This window comes from Electrona antarctica, assembly GCF_951216825.1.
Source record: "Electrona antarctica genome assembly, chromosome: 2".
NCBI lineage: Eukaryota > Metazoa > Chordata > Actinopteri > Myctophiformes > Myctophidae > Electrona > Electrona antarctica.
In genome coordinates this window covers 18,560,989-18,587,528 of record NC_136807.1, presented here as the reverse complement: position 1 = coordinate 18,587,528, position 26,540 = coordinate 18,560,989, and the positions used below count along the sequence as shown (strand labels likewise).

Genomic DNA, 26,540 nt, shown 5'->3' with positions numbered 1-26,540 from the left:
CGCCATTGACTGGATCACCACCAACACCACAGCTGACAGACCGAGAGGCATCCAGTGGACCCTATTCTCCCAGTTGGAAGATCTTGACTTCGCTGATGATCTTGCTCTCCTATCCACAAACCACAACAACATGCAGGCTAAAACTGACAGGCTTAGCACCTTCGCCAGACAGGTCGGACTCGATATTAACACCTCAAAAACACAAGTGTTGTGTGTGAACTCTACCCCCACACAACCCATCCTTGTCGATGAAAAACCACTTGAGTTTGTGGAAGATTTCACTTATCTGGGCAGCCTTATCAGTAAGGACAGTGGGGCATCAAAAGACATCAAAGCAAGGCTGGGAAAGGCTCAGGGTGCCTTCTCCCAACTCCGATCCATCTGGAGATCAAAACAATATAGCCTTAAAACGAAGATGCTCCTATACAACAGCAATGTCAAGTCTGTTCTGCTGTATGGTTCTGAGAGCTGGAGAGTGGTCAAAACAGACACTAGGAGATTAGAAGTGTTCCACAACAGATGCCTCAGACGTATATGTCAGATATTTTGGCCGAATAAAATCTCAAACAATGAACTGTACAAACAAACAGGGAGCCGGAGCATTACAAAGGACATTACACACAGACGCCTGAGATGGCTAGGACATGTACTGAGGATGGAGCAGGACTGCATCACAAAGGTGGCCTTACGATGGACACCACCAGGCAAAAGAAAACCTGGGAGGCCCAAGACCACCTGGCGCAGAACTGTGACGCAGGAGCTGGAACAGATGAACCTGTCCTGGGGAGAGGCGCAACATGCTGCCAGGGATCGGATGCAATGGAGAGCGCTCATTGAAGCCTTATGTCCCATAGGGGACGAAGAGGAGTAAAGGTAAAGGTAAAGGTTCATGATTTGAGGCTTTTTGTTCAAAACGGAGAAATCCTGCATACTTTGAAAGCCAATGTTAGCCAATTACGATGGAATATGAAATATCAGACAGATCCGTCTTGAGCACATGACTATAGAGATACTGTGTAACGATCTGCAGGATTTTTGGACAAAATCTGGAGGAGTAATATAAAAAAATGTGTTTTACAAAAGTCAGCCTCCTGGTGGCGCTATAACAGGCCGTTCTGAAAAATTTGGCCAGAGGTTCATCGTTGGCATCTAGGGAGTGTGTGTGCATCGACCGGGTTAACGGGGCCGGAGATTAGCTGGTAACGGACGGACGGACACAACACACGGACGGACGGAATGCAAAACATAGTCTCTCCCCATGCCTTCTGCCAGGTGGAGACAATTAGAAGGGGAAAATATAGCTGCAAGCAGCAATACGGCCGGACCAAGAAAGAAGACAATACGGAATAAGAACAATATGCACAAATAAGACTGACAGACTGAGTTGGCGGTACCCGGATTTGAACACAACCTTGTGGTCGAAGGGCGAGAGCTCTACTGACTGAGCTACACAGAGACAATCAGTGACTACAATTTAAACAGGAAAATCATTCCTGTGTTTGATAACAATCATGTGTGTCCTCGTTTTGGGCATGTCATTATCCATTACTACAGTGTGTTCGCTGTTCATGTTTTCACGTACAAAGTTCTCTTCAACTGGAATTTCAGATAATGGTCCATAGATTGTGTGTAGAACGTTTCAGGCAAATCTCTCAAAAATCCAGGCAGAAAATCAGGTATAAGCATTTTTCAAACTGCTCAAAATGGTGGAAAATCTGAGGGCGGAGCTTGCGGAGCTTACCACATCTGTCAAAGTGACAGATGTGGAAACAAGTGCCATGACTTTTGGCCAAATGAGGCATGAGTTATGACAGGTTTCATTTTCAAAAAATTGCCCCCCTTTGGCCAATTGGAGTAAGACTGCTTTCAGTGCTATTTGGCATGACCCTCTACTATACTGTAAAGTGACATAAGCATATGACGCTGCATGTATGTATTATATGCTCATAAAAACTTCATTTTTTCACTTAAAAAAAATGTACTACGATCTTTTGTCCGTATAGGTCCAAAGTTCACGTAAAGTTTTCGTGCATTTTGATCAAAGATCCTGGGAGAAGATACATTTTAACTGTTTTTCATATAATTCAAAATGGCGGGTGATCTAAAGGTCAGAGGTCAAAAGTCAGAACATGAAAGTTGTTCGGCATGAGGAGACACATATGTGTATCAAAGTGTCATTTCCAACGGTCAAACGGTTCATGAGCTATGCACGTTAAAAGTTTGCATTTTAAATTGAGTGCTATAGCGCCACCCTTTGGCCAATGGGGCGGCGGTGGCTCAGGGGTAGAGGGGGCTGGATAGTAACCGCAAGGTTGCCTGTTCGAACCCGGGCTCCCCCAGAGTTAGTGTCGAAGTGTCCTTGAGCAAGACACTGAACCCCAAATTGCTCCTGATGTGCTGGTTGGTGCCTTGCATGGTTTCGGCCGCCATTGGTGTGTGAATGGGTGAATTGATGCAAAACTCTATGTAAAGCGCCTTGGATAAATGCGCTATATAAATGCACCATTTACCATTTACCAATGGTCATGGGCTTCGCATAGTCACCGTTTGGCATGGCCCTCTACCAGATTGATTCCCGCGTTTCACGAAAACCGACTGAACGGTTCAGCCAGAACTGCTATTTTTGGAGGAGGAGAAGAAGAAAAAAAACACAAAAACAATAAGTGACCAAAGTCACTTAGTGACTTCTTGGTCCCTTAAAGACAGATCTACATCGCATCGTGACTTTTCACTAATTTGGTTCCCGGGTCGGGGAGACATCAAATTCTCTTTTGGGTCTTCTCAAGAATCTCAACATCAGGCTGGAGACCACCAGGGGTCCAAATGGACACTTAACATCAGACTGGGGACCACCAGGGGTCCAAATGGACCCTTAACATCAGGCTGGGGACCACCAGGGGTCCAAATGGACCCTTATGGGTCTGTAACTGGGGACCACCAAGGGTCCAAATGGACCCTTATGGGTCTGTAACTGGGGACCACCAAGGGTCCAAATGGACCCTTATGGGTCTGTAACTGGGGACCACCAAGGGTCCAAATGGACCCTTATGGGTCTGTAACTGGGGACCACCAAGGGTCCAAATGGACCCTTATGGGTCTGTAACTGGGGACCACCAAGGGTCCAAATGGACCCTTACGGGTCTGTAACTCTGAAAGTGTAGAATGTGTCGAATGTGCCATTTCTGCACACTCAGTGTTAAATTAACACTGATCCCAAAGATACAAAATGGTTCCATTTGTACTCACTTAGAGTTACAGACCTGCCTTTGGTGTGACCGACGTTGAGAAACAGTGCTCTAGAGTAGACTGTAGAGAACATGCACGCAGGAAAGCTGTGCATTGGGTTCCTTAGTTGTCTCCACCAGGCCGACGGCATGGGGAGAGAGTATGTTTCGCACTCCGTCTGTGTGTGTCCGTCCATCCGTCCATCCGTCCGTCCGTCCGTCCGTCCGTCCGTCCGCTGCTAATCTCCGGCACCGTTGGCCCGATCCATGCCAAACTTTGCACACACTCCACATACCCTGGATGCCAATGACGAACCTCTGCCCCAAATATTCCTCAACGGCCTGTTATAGCGCCACCATGAGGCCGATTTAGGCAAAACACATTTCTGTAGATTACTCATACACATTTTATCCATACATCACACAATCTCCATAGTCATGTGATCAACACGGATCTGCATCATTTCCCATCTTCCATCCTGATTGGCTAAGATTGGCTTCCAAACCTCACATGATTGGTTCGTTAAGAACAAAATGCCACAAATCACAAACACAGTGTGCAATTTCCGTGAAATTATCCACGCACATTTCCACTAGGCCGAGGACGACATGCCAGTAATTTTTTTCCAAATCAGCCTCATGGTGGCGCCAGGCCAATTCCTGTTTTTAGCTATAACTGCATCATCTGTATACAACTTATGTATGCGCACTCCCTAGAGGCCATGGAAAAACATTGTCCCTGCATCCCTCCACATCTGCCGGTTATAGCGCCACCATGAAGCCGATTTCTGCAAAACACATTGCTTAAGTTAGTCGCACAGATTTCATCCAAATCTCACGTAAATCGGTACACATGATCTCTGTAGTCATGTGATCAAGACGAGTCAGATTCTACACTGATTGGCTAACATTGCCTTCCAAAGTTTTCAGGTGTGGCCCGTTTCGTTCAAAATGCTGCACATGTCCTGCTCATCCAGAATTCTATCCTCAGAGATGCTATGAGTGATCTGGCTCTGCATTTCCTCAACAAAATGAAGAAAATTGTTGCAAAAAATGTTTATATTACATTTTGCCAAACATCTCACACAGTCCTATCCTCCTGGTGGAGACCACTTTTTCTAGTTTTGACTCATACATCCTCATATTTTGGTTTGTAGCAATTATCTTTCATGCACTGTGGCGGTCTATTATTCTGACTGTTAGGAGATCACTCAGGTGGTGAGTGTGGCTGTATTCTCAGCAATCCACCTACTCATTGCAGTACAATAAACCTGCTCTACTTTGGACTTTGGCTGCTGTTTCCTTCTTTTACTGTGCTTTCTGATGACATGCACCACATTAAACTGTCAAGTAACATTTACACGTGACGTTGACATTTTACTTAGGATGACGTTTTGGCCTAGCCTGGATCCAGCCCAAAGACCCCGCCCACTCTCTGATAATCAGGCTAGTTTTGGCCTGTACTAGACCCAGAGAATGAACTGTAATGTATTTTCTGCCCTAGAAAACCAATTCTGGTAAATTAAGATATCCAAACAGAATCCTGCAGGGTGGAGCTTCAACTTAAAGGACGACTTTACCCATTTTCAACCTATCTTCATATATTTGGTCCTCACTAATGATCATAATGGTAAAAAAATGTCATCGATATAATAGTAGAATAGCTAATAGAAACAGCAGGCTTTATATTCCTGGAAAGTTAGTAGCCTATGCTATAATAGTAGCATGAATCGCTGCCTAACGATGACGTCACTGGTAGGCGGGTTTCTGAACGGTCCACCTCCTACTGGAGATCTGAAAAAAATCATTAACATGGTGAAACACATCTTGATGATGTCATCAAGATGTGTTTCACCATGTTAATGATTTTTTTCATACTTACAGTTCTAGGAAACACAGAATGGGGGAACTTTTTTATTATTTCCACACAACAGCTTTAAGGTATATTAATGACATAGTAAAATGTTGAAAATGAGTAGAATGCCCCTTTAAAAGGAGCATGAGGTGTACTGTAGTCCAAGGTCAAGGTAAACTTTATTGTCCACAAGGGAAATTTGTCTTGGGCTTTCACCCCAGCTACAGTCACACATAAAACATCAATGACAAACAAAAATACATTACAGAGGGAGACACAACATTACATCATTGCACACATGATGTGGATAATCTAGCCTCACACAGTTACTGCTGTTTCAGTCCGATGTCGCTCTACAACCACATCATCCTCAGCACGAGGCGAGCACGTGGAAGAGGGTAAGGTCATGAAGACACTGCCAGAGGACTCCAGCCATACCAAAGACATCTCAAATCCTCAGAATCTACAGGACCCAACTCCCAAGCAAGGACACAGGACTCAAGACACCACACTCAAGACACAAGATCCAAACTCAAGAATACCTCAACACATACGAACCAAGGTGTCTGGCCTTACAACCCAGACGCCTTCGTACCGTATATACGACTCCTACGCTCCGAGGTATCTGGCTTTACAACCCAGATACCTTGCATAGCTTCACCAAGACCACCGTTCCAATTACCTCTGTTAAACATCCCAGTTTAAGTTCTAATCGGACACCACTGAGGCGAGCCCTAACATAACCTTTGAATAACAGTCCTTATCGATCCTATATTTAATATGCCTGCTGGGGCAGATTGGCGTGTGCATGCATCCGCTTGGGTGACATCAGACTTCTAGGCGAGTGTGGTCGCTCGACGCTTTGGCATGGGATGAACTTTGACCAATAATTCACAATGGGGGCTGATGTCACGATAAGCTGGGCACCTGGGGGCTTGCCTGGGCAGAGTAATCTAAGTAAGAGAGTAGCGTTGTCTCCCAATGGACAATGGAATGCGGAAGTGCTTATTCTATCTCAATGGGATAGTTCCAGCCATAGGAGCAATGTTTGGAACTATAGCCCATAGGCACCCGCTTTGCGGCGAGATCAAAGCGTGTCACTACTCTCCTACTCTACACTCTGTCCCTGGGGTGACCAGGGGGCTGATGTCATATGATGTCACGATGACCTGGGGGCTTGCCTGAGAAGGTAACGGCTGAAGCTGGCAGGAAGGTGCCTGCAGGGGTTCCCTACCCTGCAGGCCCCAGGACAACCTCCCTACTGCTTCCAGTGGCAGCCTGCAGCCGTTACTACTTGGCTTGCCTGGGGTGAGTGACGGGGAGAGTGATGGGGAGAGTGACAGGGATTGTGGGTTAGGTGTCAAAAGACCGCAAAGTTTCAGTTAACTGCGACCTCCAGTCACAAAAAACTACAATATAAATACTTATATGTTCTTATATGTTCTGTTTTAGTTTGTCTGTTTCTATTTGTAATTTTGTATGTTTTTTTTGTAAACAGTGCAGTAGCCTACACTCAGACACTAGTCTAAAAGGATAGTACAAAAAACGTCCTTGCGGTCCTGTGCACTCAATTCATAAACATGACATGAATATCATAAGCCATCACACTGTTATGTGTACACCAGAGCCATCTGGTAAGGTACAGAGTGGAAGAAAAAATTGATGTTTTGGGCCAATCAAATGCGTTACATTTACGCCCTGACGCCCCCAGTACGTACAGCGACACAGAAGCGTAGGATCTCTAGGATGTAGCCTGGGACGTGGCTAGCAACTTAAGCTACATACAGACATCTGGACATAAGGATACATCGCGACTGTTTTATGTTTTCGGCTGTGTGTTGATGTAAGTTTCCTTAACCGATTTAGACACCAAGCTTGAATCCTTCCGATTGTAAAGGCCGGTTATCTGTCTATTTACCCTTGACTGAACACTGCTTTGTGGCTACTGGCATCCAGAGGAAACCAACGGTGTTAGCCAACGCTAGAGAGATAGCGTTAGCATTACAGGTGGCTTCGCTAGTTGGCATATGTACTTTGGATATTCGATGATACAGTATTTGGATGGCTGTCTGATGCGATCACTATGTTGAACCCACATGATCAGACAGGCTTGTAATGTCAGCAGGTATCTGTGTAGCGTGTACTTTACTACCTTTACTCCCCCTCCCCCCTTGCAAGCAATGCTGAGTTAGATGGGAGAAGAAGGTAATAATCACCTCCAATGGTGTGTGCAGTCAGTGCTGCGAAAGTGGGTCACCACCACAGTCAACGGGGACACCCAAGATTCTCTCCTGTTATATATGTGGGACCAGGGCTGCGGCACTTCACATCCTCACGATCACATCTTTGTTTTAGCTAGCGGAGATGAATAGGACTGATACACTGATTTGACATTCTGAGAAACAAACCGCATCAACTTTACTTCTGTCCATTGTTATCTTAATATGATTAGCATCACGCTTTTAAATTATGACTACATGAAAATGATGTATAAGACTAGTTGAATTTTTTTGCATTCTAGAAATGAATGTTTTGATAGGGGGTGGGGGGGGGGGGCGCACAGCGCACTAGTGGCACTGGTGGCACTGGCAGACAAATCTCATTAGCTTGTGCCCAGCTGAAGCTGAGTTACATCCAGGGTGATAAACTGATATACCAGGCAGCCAAAGATGACCATCATGGGTATGGCCCTGCAAAGTCGATCCTTTCCATTCTGCTATTGAATAATGATGTACTTCATTGTTTGCATGGTGTTATTTTTGGTCAATGGTTGAACACTAAATAATGAGTGAACTCTGCCTCACAACACAGGTTGTCATCTGTATGACGTGATCGGAGGACAGTCTGTCAGGCACTGAATGGAAGCATTGCAGCTCATTCGTGAGTGAGGTAACATGAAACATTCATCCAAGGCATTTGCCATTATTCATGGCACACAGCAAAATCGTTAGTGTCAATTTAACTCAGACTTAAATGACCACTTGGATTTACTGTGTCTTTATCTTATATTTATTGACTCGGGCAATTTTTTTGGAAGCCTGTCTTGTTCATCAATTGTCATTTTATCAGGCGATTGTGGGTCCCTGGAATGTACCATGGGGTACGACGTCACCAGGTTCTCAGGGGAGGTGGACGAAGACCTGCTGTGCCCCATATGTAGTGGAGTACTGGAAGAGCCAGTGCAGGTAAGTTGTATAATGACAGATCATCAGACGTTCATGGCGGATCATAACCTTAATAAAAAATCACACCCGTGTGAAGTGAGGGGTGCTCTTACCATAAAAAACGCCAGGTGCCGGGCAGAGGTGAATAATAGAAAAGAAAATAAGGTCCGCACACTGGAATATACACCTAGCCTGGCATGGCCAGACTAATAATACTGTGTAGATATTTAGTCTGGAACTAAAGTGTGGAAGATTTATTTCCAAGGGGCAGTTGCAAACAAATTCCAGCGTCACAGCAAAAAAGTCTCACTTTGAATAGTGGGCTCTGATTGGTCACCCACAACTCTGGGGTGAGCGAAATGTAATTCAAACTGAGGAGTGCCAGACCAATCTCCCCAGGGATTTTTTTTCCTGTGGCAGATTTGTCTGGTTTCCAGGCTACCTTACACAATAGTGGACATTAAGTTTGGGCGATATGCCAATTGTCCATCGTCTGTCCCAAAATCGCTGATGGACGATATATTCGTGTTATAAAAGGAAAGTGAGAACAGCTCACTGCGGGTCGCAAAAAAGCCAGATCTACAAGCTCTCAAGGCGTCGCATCCTGCCTGTTTTTGCAGCGCCGTTCGCTATGCGTTGAGAGCTTGTACATCTGTCTGTTTTTGCAGCGCCGGTGTCAGGGTAACAAAATAAGATAAATTACAAGCGGAGATGAAGTGAAGTTGAACAGACAAGCAGCAGCAAGCTAAGCTAACATCGCCACCATGGCTGGTGTTGTTTGCTTAGCTTGTTGCAATGCTAACGTGTTGTCATTCGCTCCTCGTCTATTCCTTTTCTTTATTTTTTATTTTTTTCACCCAACTTCATCGGGCGACTTCATCGGGTGATGAGACACGAGACAGCAGTGTGCATTTGGTCTGACTGTATATTATTTAACTGGGTCCGGACTGGAGTGACAGACGTAAACACAGCAACATTACAGTAACTTACTACAGTTACTACAGTAACTTATCCTTCCCGGACGGTCGGAGCGTCGGACCCCAATGCTGCTGTGGGCTGCTTTGGCAGGAACATACCATTACAAGGGTTTCTACCGACGGCTGCTGGCCCAAATTGATTCGCATTTTGCTCACACTTGTAAGGCTATATTTGAATTTTCGATAAGGTTGCGTATTATTTTGCAAAATAAAATTGCCCAATAAAAATATTTGGCGATAGACTCATCCAATCCACGATTGCCGATTATATTCGTATCGTCACCTAGTGGACATGATGTTTCGCGCTCTTATCATCATTCTGTGCTCAGCCAATGAAATCAATACAAATGTCATTCCGGCCAATCACAATTTGTGTCCTCACTTTTCTGTCCTCACTTTTGGCTTCAATGTTTGTGTTTACACAGACACGAAAAGTTGGACATAGCGCCCCTCTAAAAGACAAACCGCTATTGCGTCCTATATTGTTTTTATTCATCTTAAGTTCATCATCTCATTTGGTATTTTGACTTTACCCTACAGGCCCCACACTGCGAGCATGCTTTCTGCAATGCCTGCATCACTCAGTGGTTCGCCCAGCAGCAGATCTGCCCTGTAGACCGCACAGTGGTGACACTAGCCCACCTCCGGCCTGTTCCGCGTATCATGCGCAATATGCTATCTAAGCTTCAGATCGGCTGTGACAATGCAGGATTCGGCTGCACGGCCACTTTACGGCTAGACCAACTGCAATCGCACCTGAAGGATTGTGAACACAACCCCAAGAGGCCTGTCAACTGTGAGGAGGGTTGTGGGTGAGTAACCTCCATATTTCCACTGTGGAAACTAAGGTGTCTGGAATGTTGTTTGCACAGGCTTCAATTGGACACAGAGGATAAACGGATCTCTCTGATGTTAATTTAATCAACATGTTTACAGTCAAAACCAAGTAAAGACATGGAATGTATACACTTTATATTTCAGTCCCAAAAATTGTGGATAGTTTCTGACATCTATAAATGTTAATTCTTTTCAACCAGTTGGTATACTATGAAGCTTGGCTGGTAAATCTTTTTGTTTTATTAGATAGTAGAGTTTAGTGAGAAGGGAGACATGACATGAGTTGTATTCAAACTCTGGGTCCTTGCAGTTTCTGGCGGAGCCACCGGGTAGCCCTTGGCTGGTAGATCTTGTTACATCAGAAGGAATGATGTAACCCAAATAACTTCTTACCTTCAGTGGAGCGGAGCTAGAAAGAAAGACCTCCACCTCCTGACCACTATGTCCTGTTGGATATGGCTCAAAATCCAAGCAGCGCAGCGAGTGCTCTGAGCCTTTGATTAGACAAAGGTCTGTTATTGAGCTCAGCAGTCATTATCCAGAAATAACACACCACTGAATTCAGTGATTGACCAATCGGAATTAAGCATTCAACCAAGCTGTGTAATAAGGAGAGATAATGGTGAGAGAGTATCGTCTGATTGTCTGCCATTGAGATGCATAATAAATGGACCTGAATATTATAGCACGTTTTAAAACATTTATAATATAAAGTTAAAATTAAAGTCCTACTATTTATACACTCACTCAAGCTCAACAATAGTTGCCTGGTCTGATGAGTCTCAATTTCGGCTGCAACATTTGAACTGCAGCAGATCGTCTTTCTTGACCACGCTTTCATGCCTAAATGCATTGAGTTGCTGCCATGTAATTGGCTGATTAGAAATTGCATTAACAGCCTGGGCCGTGTCTCAGCGGTCCAGGCACCTTGGCCAGTAGTCCGAGTCTGGCAGTGTACCGCGGGCTCGACTCCCGATCCCGACGGCCTTTACTGCATGTCACTCCCCCATCTCTCTCCTTTCCCTTCCTTCCTGTCAGCCTACTGTCTGTCCCTCCTATAAAAAATATAAAATAAAAGGCGAAAGCCGCAAAAAAAAGGGAAAACTAGAAAAAGTGCCCTTCCGGGCACAGGTCTCCACCAGGAGGATAGGAGTGTGTGTGATGTTTGGCAAAATGTTTAGGAAGATGTTTTTTTTTATTTGTTTTTGCAACAATTTTCTTCATTTTGTTGAGGAAATGCAGAGCCAGATCACTCATAGCATCTCTAAGGATAGAATTCTGGATGAGCAGGACATGTGCAGCATTTTGTACAAAACGGGCCACTCCTGAAAACTTTGGAAGGCAATCTTAGCCAATCAGTGTACAATCTGAGAAATCCAACAGACTCGTCTTGATCACATGACTACAGAGATCATGTGTACCGTTTGCCATTTCTTCATACGCCTTTGATGGCAATTGGATGATTTGAGGCATTTTGTTCCAAAAATGTGTTTTGCAAAAATCAACCTGTTGGTGGCGCTATAACAGGCCAATGTGAAAAGGGTGGGATATATTCCTCAGCCTAGTATTAGGATGGAATATGAAATATGGGACAGATCCAACTTGAGCACATGACCATAGAGATACTGTGTAACGATTTGTGAGATTTTTGAACAGAATCTGGAGGAGTAATATCAAAAAATGTGTTTTACAAGAGTCGGCCTCCTGGTGGCGCTATAAAAGGCAGATGCGGAAAATGCAGGTCAAAGGTTTGTCCTCGGCCTCTGGGGAGTGTGCATGCAACGTTTCACGCAGATCGGTGCAGTTTTAGGTAACAAATGTGAAAAGCTGCCTCATGGTGGCGCTATAACAGGCCGTTCTGGAAAATGTGGGGCAGAGGTTCATCGTTGGCATCCAGGGAGTGTGTGTGCAAAGTTTGGCATCGACCGGGTTAACGGTGCCGGAGATTAGCTGTTCACAGACGGACGGAAGGACGGAAGGACGGAAGGACGGACACACGGACACACGGACGGAGTGCAAAACATACTCTCTCCCCATGCCTTCGGCCTGGTGGAGACAAAAAGAAATTACATTAACGTGCAGTTGGTCAGGCGTACTTAATAAAGTGGCCAGTGAGTGTATTATAAATTCCTTCCCAAAATCATCCCACAGGCCGCCGAGGCCAGACAAGGGCCCGGGTGTCAAACTGCTTTGCATGTAGCGTTGGACTTGTGTAACATGAAATACGTTTTCTCTGGCTTCATGAATATATTATCAGAGAAACTGTAACGAAGTAGTTTTCCTCTCTTCCTCCTTTTGTTCCATCTCTTCCTCTGCCTGCAGGCTAGAAATGCCCAAAGATGAGATGCCCAACCACAAGTGCATCAAGCACTTACGAAGTGTGGTGCAACTGCAGCAAACTAAGATTTCAGAGCTGGAGAGAACTGTTGTAGAGCATAAGCACCAGTTGGGGGAACAAGTAAGAACGCTCACTTTACTTGCACATAAATACACCAGGCTCTGCTTACTTGCTCATTATTGAAATTTGCCAAGAGAACATTCAACACCCAAAAGGCAAATTGTAGCCTCTGGGTGGTCCCATTGTTTGCAATTTGGCTCTGCCAAAGTGATTAAAACAGAGGTCTAACCTTGCTGGGAGCAATAGACAGTTTTTCCAGCACTGCAGAAATCCAGAATGGCTAATTTTGGATAACACCAATGCATGTACCGGTATATGCATGTACTGGTATGCATATACTCACACTTGTGTGCAGCGTTTAACTTTATTTTGAGCTTTCAGTCTACCTTGATCAGCACAGTGCATATGATTAACAGTTTGACTGCGGGATTAAATAATCGTGAGTTCCATCTCACTGCCTAGTTCTCACTAACCTTTGAAGAACCACCGCACCGACGACATCGTTCCGTTTCATGATAATCCGCCTTAAAATTGTGTAATAATAATAATAATATCTGGGATTTATATAGCGCTTTTCATGACACTCAAAGACGCTTTACATGTGTTGGGGCCAGGGGGGGAACAAGAAAAAGGACAACTTTATTAGAAAAAAACAATTATAACAATAAAACCAATAAAACAGTGCATATAACACGTTTTAAAAACACATCAGCTTGGAAATGCGATTGTGAACAGGTGGGTTTTCAGTGCAGATTTGAAGGTGGGAAGTGAGGGGGCATCTCGGATGTGTAATCGCTTGTCGTGTTAAAAAAGAATCCAAGCGGCCGTTCAATAACAACGAGCGAAAGACGGAGCCACTCGCAGCCCATCTCCATTGCCATTTAAATGCATTGAGCCTCAATTAACTCATGTAACTTGTGAGTCGTGAATGGAAGGGAAAGTGTTAAATAATTGAAAGTATAAGGAGGTGTGATAGTTGAGGTAATGACAGCTAGTCTACCAGGCTATCGGCTAGCCTTAGCTATTCTTAATAGTCGTCTCATCTCCTTTAGTAAGAACTTTCCCAGGGGAGTGACGGATGCATCCCAGGTTTGAATGACTGTCAATGCTGGTCAATGTCATTCATAAAATTGTGCTGAAAGTGATGTAATCGATATCATCCACGACTATAGTTGTCTTTATACGATTTTTTAAACATTTCAGTATTGTAAATAGGTTTTCAATGTAATGAGTCCCGGGATGCAGGGATGCTCTTTTGGATGAGTCCCAGGGACATTTGATGAGTCCCACTTCAACGGCGTTAGGAGCATTTGCAGCATTTAACTCCCATTTCATTTTATATGGTTATAATGTGGTTATATTCATGTAGAAAACAGAAGAAGAAATGATTATTTTAACTAAAGCTATAGTAAAATAAACTAGAATAAAAAAACAGTACAGTAGTACAGAAGTGCATCCCGTGGATGCAGAGGTAGTTGTTTTGTTGCGTCCCTTGGTGTGAATGGCCTTGACACTACTCATCAGTAGACTGTAAATGTCTGTGTTCAAATGTGTTTTTGGTCATTCATATCAAGAAATTCATAACATGGCCCCACTACTCCACTGAACTCAATGGACATGCCTGCCATGTTCTTTTCTGTGTTGAATGGTTGAGGTCCCTGTTATTGCCAGAACTGACAATCAGACATATTTCAGAGCCCAGAATGAGTCCTATCCGTTTCTTTTCGATTTACGCTGATGAAGCTACCATTACATAATTCATTCCACATATCCAAATGATGTTTTTCATGACATGGCAGTGGTGAGATTATGGTGACAGCCTTCCTTCCTTTTATATATATAAATATTAAAAAACAAAATGCTTGGTAGATTCTTTCTCTGCAATACATTTTATACTATTGAAAAGCCTATTTATTTAGTTTATTTTAGTTCACACTTATGTTGCACAGCCGATCCGCCCATATATGGAGATCGCTTAATGGACAACTTTAGTTTTTTTCAACCAAGGTTCATGTTTTAGGTTGTTATTAGAGAAAGTAAAAGGTGAGGTGTTTTTGACAGGGGGCGGGGGCATTCGAGCATGGGGCTAAATATGTATTTCTTTACAAAATGTTATAGCGATTTATTTTTGTATTATTTCCTATAGTCCTTCTAGACCCCAAGAAATTACATCCGGCCACAAAAGATCACGGGATCTACTGAATGTGTCAAACTGACATTGAGCCTATGACACGCAGTGTGGCTGGCTTCCCCCTGGTAGGCTACCTTCACATACAGTAGATCCTGTGATCTTTTGTGGCCAGATGTAATTTATTGGGGTCTAGTAGGACTATAGTAAATAATAAAAAAATAAATCGCTATAAAATGTTGTAAAGAAATAAATATTTAGCCCCATGCTCGAATGCCCCCGCCCCCCTGTCAAAAACAGCTAAAATCCCTAAAACGAAAGAAAGCAGCAAATGAAGAAAAATGAACACTCATCTTTTACTTTCTCTAATAACAACCTAAAACATGAACCTTGGTTGAAAAAAACTAAAGTTGTCCTTTAAGTATATGCATGTGTATGGGTATGCCCCTTTTGAGCCCATATATGGATGGAGCTGAGAGATTTTTTTTGAGCCCGATGCCATGCCGACACATTGAGGTTAAACAACACACTGCATATTTGGGCAAAGTTGAATTTGGAATGTGGTCCACCAGGCTGGCCAGTCTCTGTCCAATTCATTAAGCCAACATTTCAAACCTATTTTAGTTTTAATCTTTATGAATACAGCATTACAGATGAGTGGATGTCGTTGGGTGGGTGCATGTGTGTGCGTGAATACCTATAGCCTATATGTGTGTGCGTTGGGAATCTTATGGTTATCAAACTTGAGAGCATTTATTGACAAAAGCCTTACCAAAATGTTTATATGTAATATATTCTTTATGCCAAACTATTGTTTTAAACTTTTAATCAGCTGATTGATTTGTTGGCTGAAATAAGATTCATTGATTTACTGAGAATGTAATGTAATTGGATCCATAGCGCTAGCCTAACCATCTTGTGCCAAGATTGACACGCATTGCGTTTCTTCACCCCCAGTTTGCCTTTTTGTTCATCTAAAAAAGTTCTTTCAGCAATTTGTCTAATAATGGCAAATGAAGCAACCTTAGTCATACCAAGGGCCCATTTTATATAGAAGCAAATGAACCAGTCTCAACTATTTTTAGCCAGTATAGTTTGTGTGAATGCATTCCCTTATCTGAGTGTCTTGACTCTCCTAGAAGCGGGATATTCAGCTGCTGAAAGCCTACATGAGAGCAATCCGCAGTGCTAACCCTAACCTGCAGAACCTCGAGGAGAGCATAGAGTATAATGAGATACTGGAGTAAGTATCACAAACAACCCAACTTAAAGCACCCTCTTCTTTTAAAATCACACTCAAAACCCACCTCTGCAGACTTGCCTTCACCATCGCCTTTAGTTTTTGAGTGGTGCAAACCACTCCAACAACCAGCTTTGTCTGTATGTTTGTGTATGTGTCCGTGTACCTGTGTACGTGTCCGTGCACAGGTGAGCATGGTTACTATGGTCACTGACATTACGTCACCACAGATCAGGCTATATAAGACCTTGCACCACTCAGTTCACACGGGTGTGATTTTTAATCATTCTAAGTGTGTGTGTGTGTGTGTGTGTGTGTGTGTGTGTGTGTGTGTGTGTGTGTGTGTGTGTGTGTGTGTGTGTGTGTGTGTGTGTGTGTGTGTGTGTGTGTGTGTGTGTGTGTGTGTGTGTGTGTGTGTGTGTGTGTGTGTGTGTGTGTGTGTGTGTGTGTGTGTGTGTGTGTGTTCGCTCTTTGTCCTTTAACGTGCGTGTGTGCGTGCTACCAGCTAATCTCCGGCACCGTTATTTGAACTATTTTAGTTATTTTTAGCCAGTGTTCTCTCTTTGTTATGTCCTTTAATAAAGTTATTTGTCTTGTTTTCTGTAAAGTGTCTTTTGGTACACTATTATAAGTCTGATATATTATTACATATTATATATTACATATATATATATGTCTTTTGGTACACTATTATAAGTCTGATATATTATTATTATTACATATTATATATTACATATATATATATTACATATTATATTATTATATTATTATTAGTACTTCTCCTGTACCACATCCCACTCCTACAGTAGCATTTAAGACCCGCCCAACTTGGGATTTCTGGATTTGGTTGATGCAATGTTTAGTTCTTAGTGTGGATGCCTGTCTGACTTCTGCCTCACAATATCTTTCCCCTTACTGTTTTGTCAAGGTGGGTCAACTCCATGCAACCAGCCAGAGTGACACGCTGGGGAGGTATGATCTCCACTCCTGATGCTGTACTCCAGGCAGTCATCAAGCGCTCCCTCATCGACAGCGGCTGCCCCCTGTCCATTGTCAATGACCTGATTGAGAATGCCCATGAGCGCAACTGGCCGCAGGGCCTGGCCACACTGGAGACCAGGCAGATGAACAGGCGCTACTATGAGAACTACGTGGCTAAACGCATCCCTGGCAAGCAGGCAGTGGTAGTGATGGCATGCGAGAACCAACACATGGGAGAGGACATGATTCTGGAACCCGGTCTGGTCATGATCTTTGCCCACGGAGTGGAGGAGATCTTATAACCACACAGCTTGTGAAGCTGGTTCAGAGACAAGTGGGGCTGCTTTGCTTGGGGGGCTTGTGTTGAGTGCAATCTCCTATTTCGAATAAATTCTAAAGTATGTCTGGATTTTTTTTTATCTGGTTAAAGGAGGTTCACTCACAAGCTTGCTACCTTTGCCTTAAAACAAGGACATTATTGACCATATTTTTATGGTGGCCATTTTGCTCTTATGTTGTATCCGGGGGATTAACACTCCCAACTACGATGGAAGAGTGTGATGGCCGCTTTGTGAATATGGTCATTGAGCCTGTTGAATGAGTATTTAATCTGACATGATGGCTACAGAATTATATAAGAAGAAATGTTTACAAGTGTGATTCAATTATGTTGTGCATTACACGACCTGATTGTTCAGCATCATGTCCTTATGGTAATAGGCTTCTCTGATCCCTCCATTCAATGTCCTCAAAAATGTATAAACACTTGTATATAGAAATATTATATTGAATTATAAACATTATCCATCTATTCCTCTAACTGTAATTAGACTGTGATTAGCTCTTTGTTAAGATGTTTGTTTTCCGGGGGGGGGGGGGGGGGGTGTAATTTTTTGCTTATTAAACGGTGGGTGTACTAGGGCTGAGATTGAGGAAACAAGTGAAATTTAATTGAACAGGAGTTTAATTCAAACTCAAGTCCTCGTGGCTCAAGGAGATTATGGGCAGTGCACTAACCATGCCGTTTTATTTTAAGAACACTTTTTTTCCTCTGCATTTCTGCTTTATTTAGATTGTGATAGAGGCAGTGAACAAAAACAGGAAAGGAGGCACAGGGGATGACATGCAGTAAAGAGCCTCGGGTCGGTTATAACTGGCCTTATTTATGTGGTACGCTCTTGTCACGTATGCCACTAGGCCACACTACCCCTGTGAGTTTTTGTTTTGTTGTCTCCAGGGATGTTGACTCAGAAAGTTTTTTTTTTCTTTTGCATCGTTTGTTCTTTGTTCTTGTGAATATTCATGAGACGTGCTTCTCATTTTAGATTGTCCAAATTTGTGTGCCATTGGATTTATTTATTGTGTTGCCTTTTTACATGAACATGCTTGAAGATGTATGTAAATTTGCCTTTTCAATACAGTTGAAGTTCATTGCAGGATAAAGAGAAAACACTGTTTTGTGTTTTGTTGCCTTGGTTGTATATAGTCGATATGTTGGGTCCAGTGGAAGTGCTACAATGGAAGTTTAACATTTGGGATCATGTGTAATACATTTTCTTTTTGACAAATCATAATGGTTCACATTGTATGCTATATGGTTCCTAAGTTGTTGAAAATGTTTTATGCTTTAAATATATGTTTATTTCCCAGTATTCCGTTAGTAAAACTGCTCATACTGACAGCTTTTCTGTATAATGGTAGTTGTAAACTCAGTCCCATGGTTCTTTTCTGAATGAGAAAATTGTACTACTATGAGGCCAACAAGTAAGACTTAATGGTAACTGGACTTAATGTCTCCAATAGCAGTAGACAAGACATAAGGGTTGAAGTCATTTATTTCCCCCCTATCAATGAGTTTGTTTTTGTGTCTTATGTGCTGTGTTGTACAGACAAGAAAGTAATAAAATCTCAAACTTGATCATAAAATGAGTGTGTAAAAGAGTTTTCTTAGGACATTTCTTTTTTTCCTCTCCGTGCAGTTACTTGTTTTTACCACATCATGTCACCAGATCTTTGGGTATAATTCTCTGGGGAAGTTCAGCTAAATATGAAACGATGAGCCATTCATTAAAAAAGCATACATTTGTTTAAGGTCATCGACTATTAATTTATTTAAACATCAGGCTATGAAATCTGAAAAAGCTGACGATGCTAAAAAGGAGGGAGTGCCACACCAGCAATTATGCTGCCTCAGGAGGACTGACTGCCTGTCCGTCCGTCTGTCTACTATAGTGTAGTCATTGGACGGGTGTGGTAAATGTCCGGTATCTGCTCTGGCTAGCCCCATTGTAGTCTAAAGCCTTTGCCTTTGTGGTCATTGCATGGAATGTGGGCATGTGATCTACCCAATGGCATGCTTGAACTATTATTGTCCATAAACATAATTTTGTCATGTGGCCAGCCAGGCAGCACAGTCTACAATGTCGTATGCAGGGCTCGCTGCTCTTTTAGTGCAGCACAAATGATGGTGTCCTGATATCTCTGGTGCATAGAGCTCTGGAGCTAGTGTCCGAACTGTCCGCTGGACTGCAAGGCTTATCATCTATTAGTTTAGTGACCCTGACTGCTCAGTGCTGCACAATGTTACAATTTCAGTCATACATCTGGTCACATACAGTACTTACGTTAGCATGCCAATAGCTACACTTGGCCAAAAAGAGGTTAAACTAGATTGTTAACACGTGTACTTGGTAAATATAGAGTAAGCCACACCGTCGGGCAAAGTGCATGTACACGTACAGGCGCTAGTTCGAGGCGGTGCTTTATGAAGAACATTTCATACTCTGTCTCTGACTGAGTCGGGCGTGGGAGGGCGTCAGTCTTTCCCTCATTTGTCACATTTTGCTGTTGCCTTCTGTCCGTCGACTTGCAGCGCCCCGTTCAACTCATCGGTCGGACTCGCACTTGGAAATAGCCAGGGCTTATTATGTGGACATTCACCTACCGATTGCCAACTTGAAGTCCAGCGGGGTCGACGCAGAAAGGTAACCAAACCCTTAAAATAGCGCTCCAGTCATCGCACTGATTGAAGTTCAGTGCAGTGCAGACTGCAGCTTTGAATAGTTGATAAATGTGAATACTGTTATTAGACCGTTCATTGCGCTTCTGTCAAGTTTCGCATCTGGAATAAGCAGACATGTCTTTTTCAGCTTACAGTACTGTTATAGCTGGCATTTTACTAAGAATGGTACGGATACACCTGCCTTAGTAAAATAATTCAGCTGATCTACAAAAAGATCAGAGCTTCTTCATGTTATTCATAGTTGAATGTACAGTAGGCTACATACATGAAAATACATTTTGTCCTATTGTGGGGTTTACTATTGATAGACGGGCCGCATCAGCTGCTTTTGCAGTGTGCCATTTGGTTTCCATAAAGCTACTGAAGTTACCAATAAGGGGAATTCGTCCATCATTCTGTGCTATATATTAAGAATTCTGGAAGTCATAGACTCAGGAACATTCAGACATAGGCCTACTGGCCTACAGCTTTACATTTTATGTTGGGGCATAAAGTGTAAGATATCTGGATGCAAGGGATTCCACTATTACTTTTTCTACAGGTAAATGGATTCTGCCAACAAAGATAGCCTATTGATGACAAGCTACCAATCCGTAAAATAAATAATAAAAAACACATCTATCCAGACTATCTATCTATCTATCTATCTATCTATCTATCTATCTATCTATCTATCTATCTATCTATCTATCTATCTATCTATCTATCTATCTATCTATCTATCTATCTTTATATCTATCTGTCTATCTGTCTATCTGTCTGTCTGTCTGTCTGTGTCAACACACACACACACACACACACACACACACACACACACACACACACACACACACACACACACACACACACACACACACACACACACACACATACACACACACACACACACACACACACACACACACACACACACACACACACACACACACACACACACACACACACACTATATCCTACAGATGGGTGACAAATTGAAGGAAAAAACAAAAATGTGCATTAGTAAGGTTTTTGGCCACCACATAGTCACGAACAGCTTAAAGGTGCTTTGGCATAGACTCTGGAATCCTACTGGAGGGATGGAAAACCCTTCAACAACACATATTCCCTCATTTGCCATTTTGATGATGGTGGTGGAGAGCAGGTCTAAACTCTCCCCTGGGTGTCCAAATGATGAGCATAGCATACTTAACTGTATATGATTCACATCATGTGCCGTGTGGATGGCATGGGGGCATTATCATTCTGGAAGAGACCAGTCAGACCACTACCATCAGAACAGAAATATATGTCAACAAAGGTGATCTGGGCTCATAGAGTAAGAGCTCATCTTACTACCATATGAATAAGGATAGTATACCTTCTAGGCGCAGCTGGCCCCGTTTTGGATTTGACACAAGACCTTTACTGCATGTCACCCCGCTCTCCCCTCCCCCACCTTCACTGCCTGACCAAAAATCATTCCAAATTACTTTAGATAGATAGATAGATAGATAGATAGATAGATAGATAGATAGATAGATAGATAGATAGATAGATAGATAGATAGATAGATAGATAGAATATTGATCAAAGTATACAAACGTATACACACCCTATACAATCATCCGGCCTGATGCAGAAGTCCCTCTTACCTCATTTTGGGGTAAAGTTTGTACTTTCTACTTTGTATTAATTTGCAGTGGCCCTTCCCTGGGACATAAGTGGACCCAAACCATGCGTCCATGCCTGGAAAATGCCCCAATAGCATAACAGAGCCACTAAAGACCCTCACTGTCAGGGTCAAGCATTCATGGCTGCACCGTTCTCTTGGTGTATGCCTGTATATACACCCATCGATTTGTAGAGAGTATAGTGCAGGACTCATCTGACTATGATGTTTTCCTCATCTCTGTAGACCAGTTACTATGATTGTTGCACCACTGAACTCTCAAATGTGCATTTGTCTCGTAATGAGAGGGTTATAGGTGCTGCAAATATTGTCAATGGACTGTTTTTACTGACACAATCTGATCATGTCCTGCATTGACATTCTCTCTCACCTGAGAAGTTGGTCTTCTGTTACACATTGCACTAATGCACAAGCATCACAGTCTTTTAATGTGCGCTTTCTGACCCTATATTTGCTGATGTCTTTCCCATAGATTGAAATTAAAATGTCACTTTAGTCTAAGGTCCTATTGAAAAACTAGCCAGCCGTTTGTAAAGCTCCTACCATCAGTGCCTAAAGTAATGACCCTCCAACCTCCATAGCTGAATGGTTAGAGAGGCCGCTTTGGAAACAGAAGCTCTCAGGTTTGATTCCAGGCCATGGCAATGTTTCGAGGTGTCCCTGAGCAAGGCGCTTAACCCCTAACTGCTCCCCTCCTGTGCTCAAGTGTGACAACTTGAACAATAATCAGCTGGGTGAAGCTGAAACTGTATTTCCCCAGTGGGATCAAATATGTCTAATTATTATTATTCATTAACAAAGAGATGTTCATTTGTTTACACCTAGTGGGTGGGAGTTAAGCTGTGATTAATATTGTTACTACTACGGTACCTTATTGTTATTGTATACACAATTGTAAGCAATTCAATGACCACATTCATGTATTAAAAAGCACAGGGAAATCTGAAAGCAGATCAGAACTGGGGAATCTACAGTATGTGGTATCATCTGTCTGTCCATTACTGCCTTCAGGGACGTTTTTAGTCAAGGGATCAATAATGTAGTGAATTGGCGCAATTGTTAATATTTATATTAGATACTAGAGGGCGCAAATGGACTAGAATGAGATCATAGTGTTCTGAAGGATAAGTGATTCATAGTTTTAAGTATAGGCTACTGGTTTATAACACGGATAAAACAGTGATGATATCAGTCAGCGCAAACCTTTGTATTTGGTAAAAATTTCTCCACAGAAATTCTGTATTAATGTATTAATAATAACTATGATGTTAGACTCTGTGACTGATTTAAGATTCACTTTAGCAACAGACTTGGACTGATCTCAGTGAAGTACACAATACAAAACACATAAACGTTGCCTTACATGCTCTACAATAATGATGTTACAAATCACTATTAAAGGGAATAGGCAGAGTGATAATTTTAATGTTATTGTTGTTTTTATTCAGATGTGCAGTACTGTTTTAATTTTGCATACAGACTGGCAAACGGGTAAAACTACTTGTGCTCTCACAAGTCTAGGCGGGTTTGAGGTTTTTCTGCTTTCGAGTGAAGTACAAGCTAGGCTGCCTCCACACAAACAAAGCCTATTACATAAGCTATATTCAAGTCAGAACTTAGAATGATGGGCAGTACACACTTTGAAGCCAGGGAGAAAGGAAATCAGGCCTCGCCTACATTTTCCCAGAATGGTATGATTCATGCTGTGGTGAATGTTCTCTTAGTTCTCTTATTTGAATCGTGACAGTTATTCTCATTTATTTTTAGCTCTAGAGTCACCACACATGTTGTAGCTTTCACTAACAACCTACTCAGACCTTAATATTACCCCAAGATGTCACAACAGTTGGAAGGGGACTAGCTCTAGTGGTAGCCAGGTAGACATGAACAAGTTTAACTTTCTTTTCTGTTGTTGTTCAGTTAAGTGGAATCTTACTGCTGGTTTGTAACATACAGTACAGTAAAAGCTTGACCTGAGAAATGACCTCTTGAGCATACATTCCATTTATAGTAAGGGAGTATTCCCTTGTTCGTGTAATGAGTCACAGTAGCATCTGCCTGTAGAATGCAATTTAGAAGCTGCCTCTGGTTTAGAAGGCCAAACGTGGGTTGTGGCGTGGGTGGCGAGGTGGAGGGAAGACTCAGAGACGGCCAGAGCTCCCCCTCGTCTGGGTTGGCCTCCCTCCCTCCCTCCCTCCCTCTCTCTACATGAGTCAGTCACCCATGGCATGGCTCTGACAGAGGGCAGCTGATGGGGGAAACACTTTCCATAGCAACAGAAATATGTTCCTCCTTTACCCTCTGCTAACCTCAAGTAATCTGCAAAGAATTCAGTGAAAATAATTGTTGTGATGTCAGTAGGAAAACCAACCCTAGACATCAGCCGTGAATTGCGTCACTGTGCAGAGAACCCGACCCAGGCTTTCCAACCACTGCTTGCACCTTACAAAACGGCAGATTTCCTTGACACAAGGCGTGGGCGTGGGCGTTATGACAGCTTGCACAAACATGAGCTTGCATGGAAAAAGGTCATACCTTAAAATTAATCTTGTGTACATTGGTCAGTGATTTGGAAGGATGATGTTTAGCACTAATTATCATATGCAACCACCTTTTAACTACTGTTTAGTTACTGATACAAAGGGTTTTGCTCCTTGTGTGGTTAGAATGAATAAACTCCAAACAGAGGTTTATCTGAGTGTAGTTATTGCCAATTGCTGTGTTCTTCTTTGTTTAAGTAGTGTCCTAGTGCCCTGATTCTCAAAGTCCAGACTCCAAACCGGGGACCGAACCACAACTATCCAAATTCTAGCAAATTATACTTTTCTTTTCTTATACTTATATTATCTGAGATTTTACCGCGACACAAGTCAAAATTCTCTGTCTCCACATTTTCCATGTTTCCAAATGTAGTTATTATGTAGTCACACTCTGAAATCCACAGACAGGCCTTAACATCCCAATGCGATAAAAAAAAAGAATCATCAGTAATGCCTATAATATATAGTCCACTTAGTTATTCTTAGTTATTATATTATAATAATTAAGTTATGATTATAACTAAGTTATTATATTATTATAACAAAGTGGGGAAAGGCAAATAATAGAGTAGCTAGATCAGTCTTATCTGACTGTTCTAATCGACATCACTTTACTGTTTGTAATGCATCATTTCAAACAAGGAAAAGACAACACCTATGCCATATCATGGTATTTAAAAAAATATATTGATATATTGCCCAGGCTTACATATAAATTCCTCAGTCAACTCTAAGTCCTCTAAGCAATCTATTGAAGCTAACTAAACCCAAGACAAGAATTTGTTAGATGTATTATTCCAACAGTGAATATCGCTTGCCGCACTGGTAATGATTTCCACTCTGCATGTGAACATTGTGCATGCAAATAATTATCTAATCAGGAAGTTAGGAGTCAGATTACTCAGATAGGCTGAAATCTTGTTGTACCAGACAGTGATGATGGTACTCAGCCGGGCCATCAGGGAAAACAGACACTCACAGTAAACTTAGATCAGCTAGATAGCTTTGAAGGGCATAAAAATATCAGCGTAAAATATATTTTATTGTTTGTTTGCACATAAAATAGACTGCACTGCATTTTGTTTGAAAAGAACACCTGTATCTTGTGGTCATTTATAGTACAGGTTTTATGGTTGGAGTAAAGACTTGGGGAAAAAAAGCTTAATTTTACAGTTAATATGGAAACAACTAAGTCATAGCAGATTCCTGTGTGTGTGAGGAAGTGATGAAACGATCTTCTAGTTTTAGCTTCACTTAGCTTTCTGTTCAGACTTCTCCCACCTGATTGGCTGCCTAAACAAAACTGCCAGGCAACGCTCTGCTAACCTTTCAAAGGAATTAAGTGGAGACATCATGACCCTTTCAGAAACAAAAGAAAGCAAGTGGTTCCATGTCAAATGGACAGAGTGGGTGTTATTCGTGATTATTTCATTTAGTCTCTCCGTTCAGCCCTGGCTGCTGTGACATACATTCCCCGGAGCCCGTATTTATTTATTTGTTTTTGGAACACAAGTCTATGGGATTTTTGAATGAGACCACATTTCCATGACCCAGGAGATGTGTGTCTGTCTTTTGTGTTTTTCCAAAGCTTTAATTTATAGTTGAGACAGACAGGAAATGCCACAAAGTGAGAGAAGGCCCTCAGGTCGGACTCGGCCCTCAGGTCGGACTCGGCCCCAGGTTGGCTGCGCAAGAATTGAGACTAATGGCATGTGCTCTGTCCATCAGTTGAGCCAAAACGTATTTTCGGTATTCTATTGTTATTCTACATTTGTATAAAAGCTATAGAGGGTATGTGCGCATGCATAAGTGTAAGTGTGAGTGGCAAAGTGAGTTTAATGTCGTTTAATGCAATGGTTCCCAAACCTTTTCATGTCAAGGACCCCCAAAATAAATAGCCTTGGAAACCAACAGCTGCTGAGCCATGTGGCCCATAGTCCAGTTTTTCTAGCATGAGGCATGCAGCTGTACTATAAAATTAAAGTACACTCCCAGACCATGATGGTAGTATGTCGCAGGGACATCCAACCTCTGATCAGCAGGGAGGCATTGGGTACCACTTTTATAGTCTTAGGGCAAACACTCCAACCATGATCTCACTGAGCTCAGATGTTTTGTTTCATTCATTCCAAACGCCACTAATTCCACCCTTTATAAGCCAAATTTGGGTTAACATTCCCTTTGATTCTGGGAGCACTGCAAGGCATCTGTAAACTTGGATATGTTTAGATTGACATCATTTTTAATAGAACGTTGCATTGGCCTCTGGGCCAATTAGATGATAGTAATAAATGTGAAATGCTACATGCACTAGAGACAGAGCAACACTCGGTTGGAGACCATGAATATAAATGTAATACTGAAATGCTTTGACCTCTCTCTGGCCCTCCCGCTCTACCCCCTCGCCCCCACCCCCCATTGTCGGTAAGGTGCGCAGTGTGTAAGCTCAGCTGGTATGTTCTTTTGCTTGCTTTAGTCTTAGTGTTTCATACAGCGGCAGACTAA

At 42.5% G+C, this 26,540-nt stretch overlaps 2 protein-coding genes across 5 annotated transcripts in view; both read left to right on the top strand.

Annotated features, from left to right (window-relative positions):
- The first annotated feature begins 6,786 nt into the window (after positions 1–6,786).
- Positions 6,787–18,724, top strand: rnf41 (ring finger protein 41). Its single transcript, XM_079524096.1, has 7 exons — positions 6,787–6,922; positions 7,891–7,968; positions 8,149–8,264; positions 9,761–10,032; positions 12,380–12,515; positions 15,723–15,826; positions 16,752–18,724. Exons 3-7 carry the CDS (start codon positions 8,175–8,177, stop codon positions 17,104–17,106), a joined length of 957 nt encoding a protein of 318 aa, XP_079380222.1. The 5' UTR covers positions 6,787–6,922; positions 7,891–7,968; positions 8,149–8,174; the 3' UTR covers positions 17,107–18,724.
- Positions 18,725–19,672: 948 nt separating this feature from the next.
- dgkaa (diacylglycerol kinase, alpha a) overlaps positions 19,673–26,540 on the top strand; it is a 25,251-nt gene continuing 18,383 nt past the window's right edge. The window contains exons 1-2 of one of the 4 annotated variants that reach the window (XM_079529812.1): positions 19,701–19,788; positions 26,473–26,488. Coding sequence is in view for 1 of the 4 variants with exons in the window: in XM_079529809.1 (XP_079385935.1) it covers positions 24,014–24,023 (10 nt within the window). In the remaining 3 variants the exon portion in view is untranslated. Of the gene's footprint in view, positions 19,789–23,973; positions 24,024–26,472; positions 26,489–26,540 lie in introns of those variants that run through there. The other 3 variants (XM_079529810.1, XM_079529811.1, XM_079529809.1) reach the window with 3 other exon arrangements.

Coding starts and splice junctions, on each gene's coding strand:
- rnf41 (XM_079524096.1), top strand. CDS start 8,175: ATGGGGTACGACGTCACCAGGTTCTCAGGGGAGGTGGACGAAGACCTG. Junction 10,033..12,379: donor AACTGTGAGGAGGGTTGTGG/GTGAGTAACCTC, acceptor CTCTGCCTGCAG/GCTAGAAATGCCCAAAGATG. Junction 15,827..16,751: donor GAGTATAATGAGATACTGGA/GTAAGTATCACA, acceptor TGTTTTGTCAAG/GTGGGTCAACTCCATGCAAC.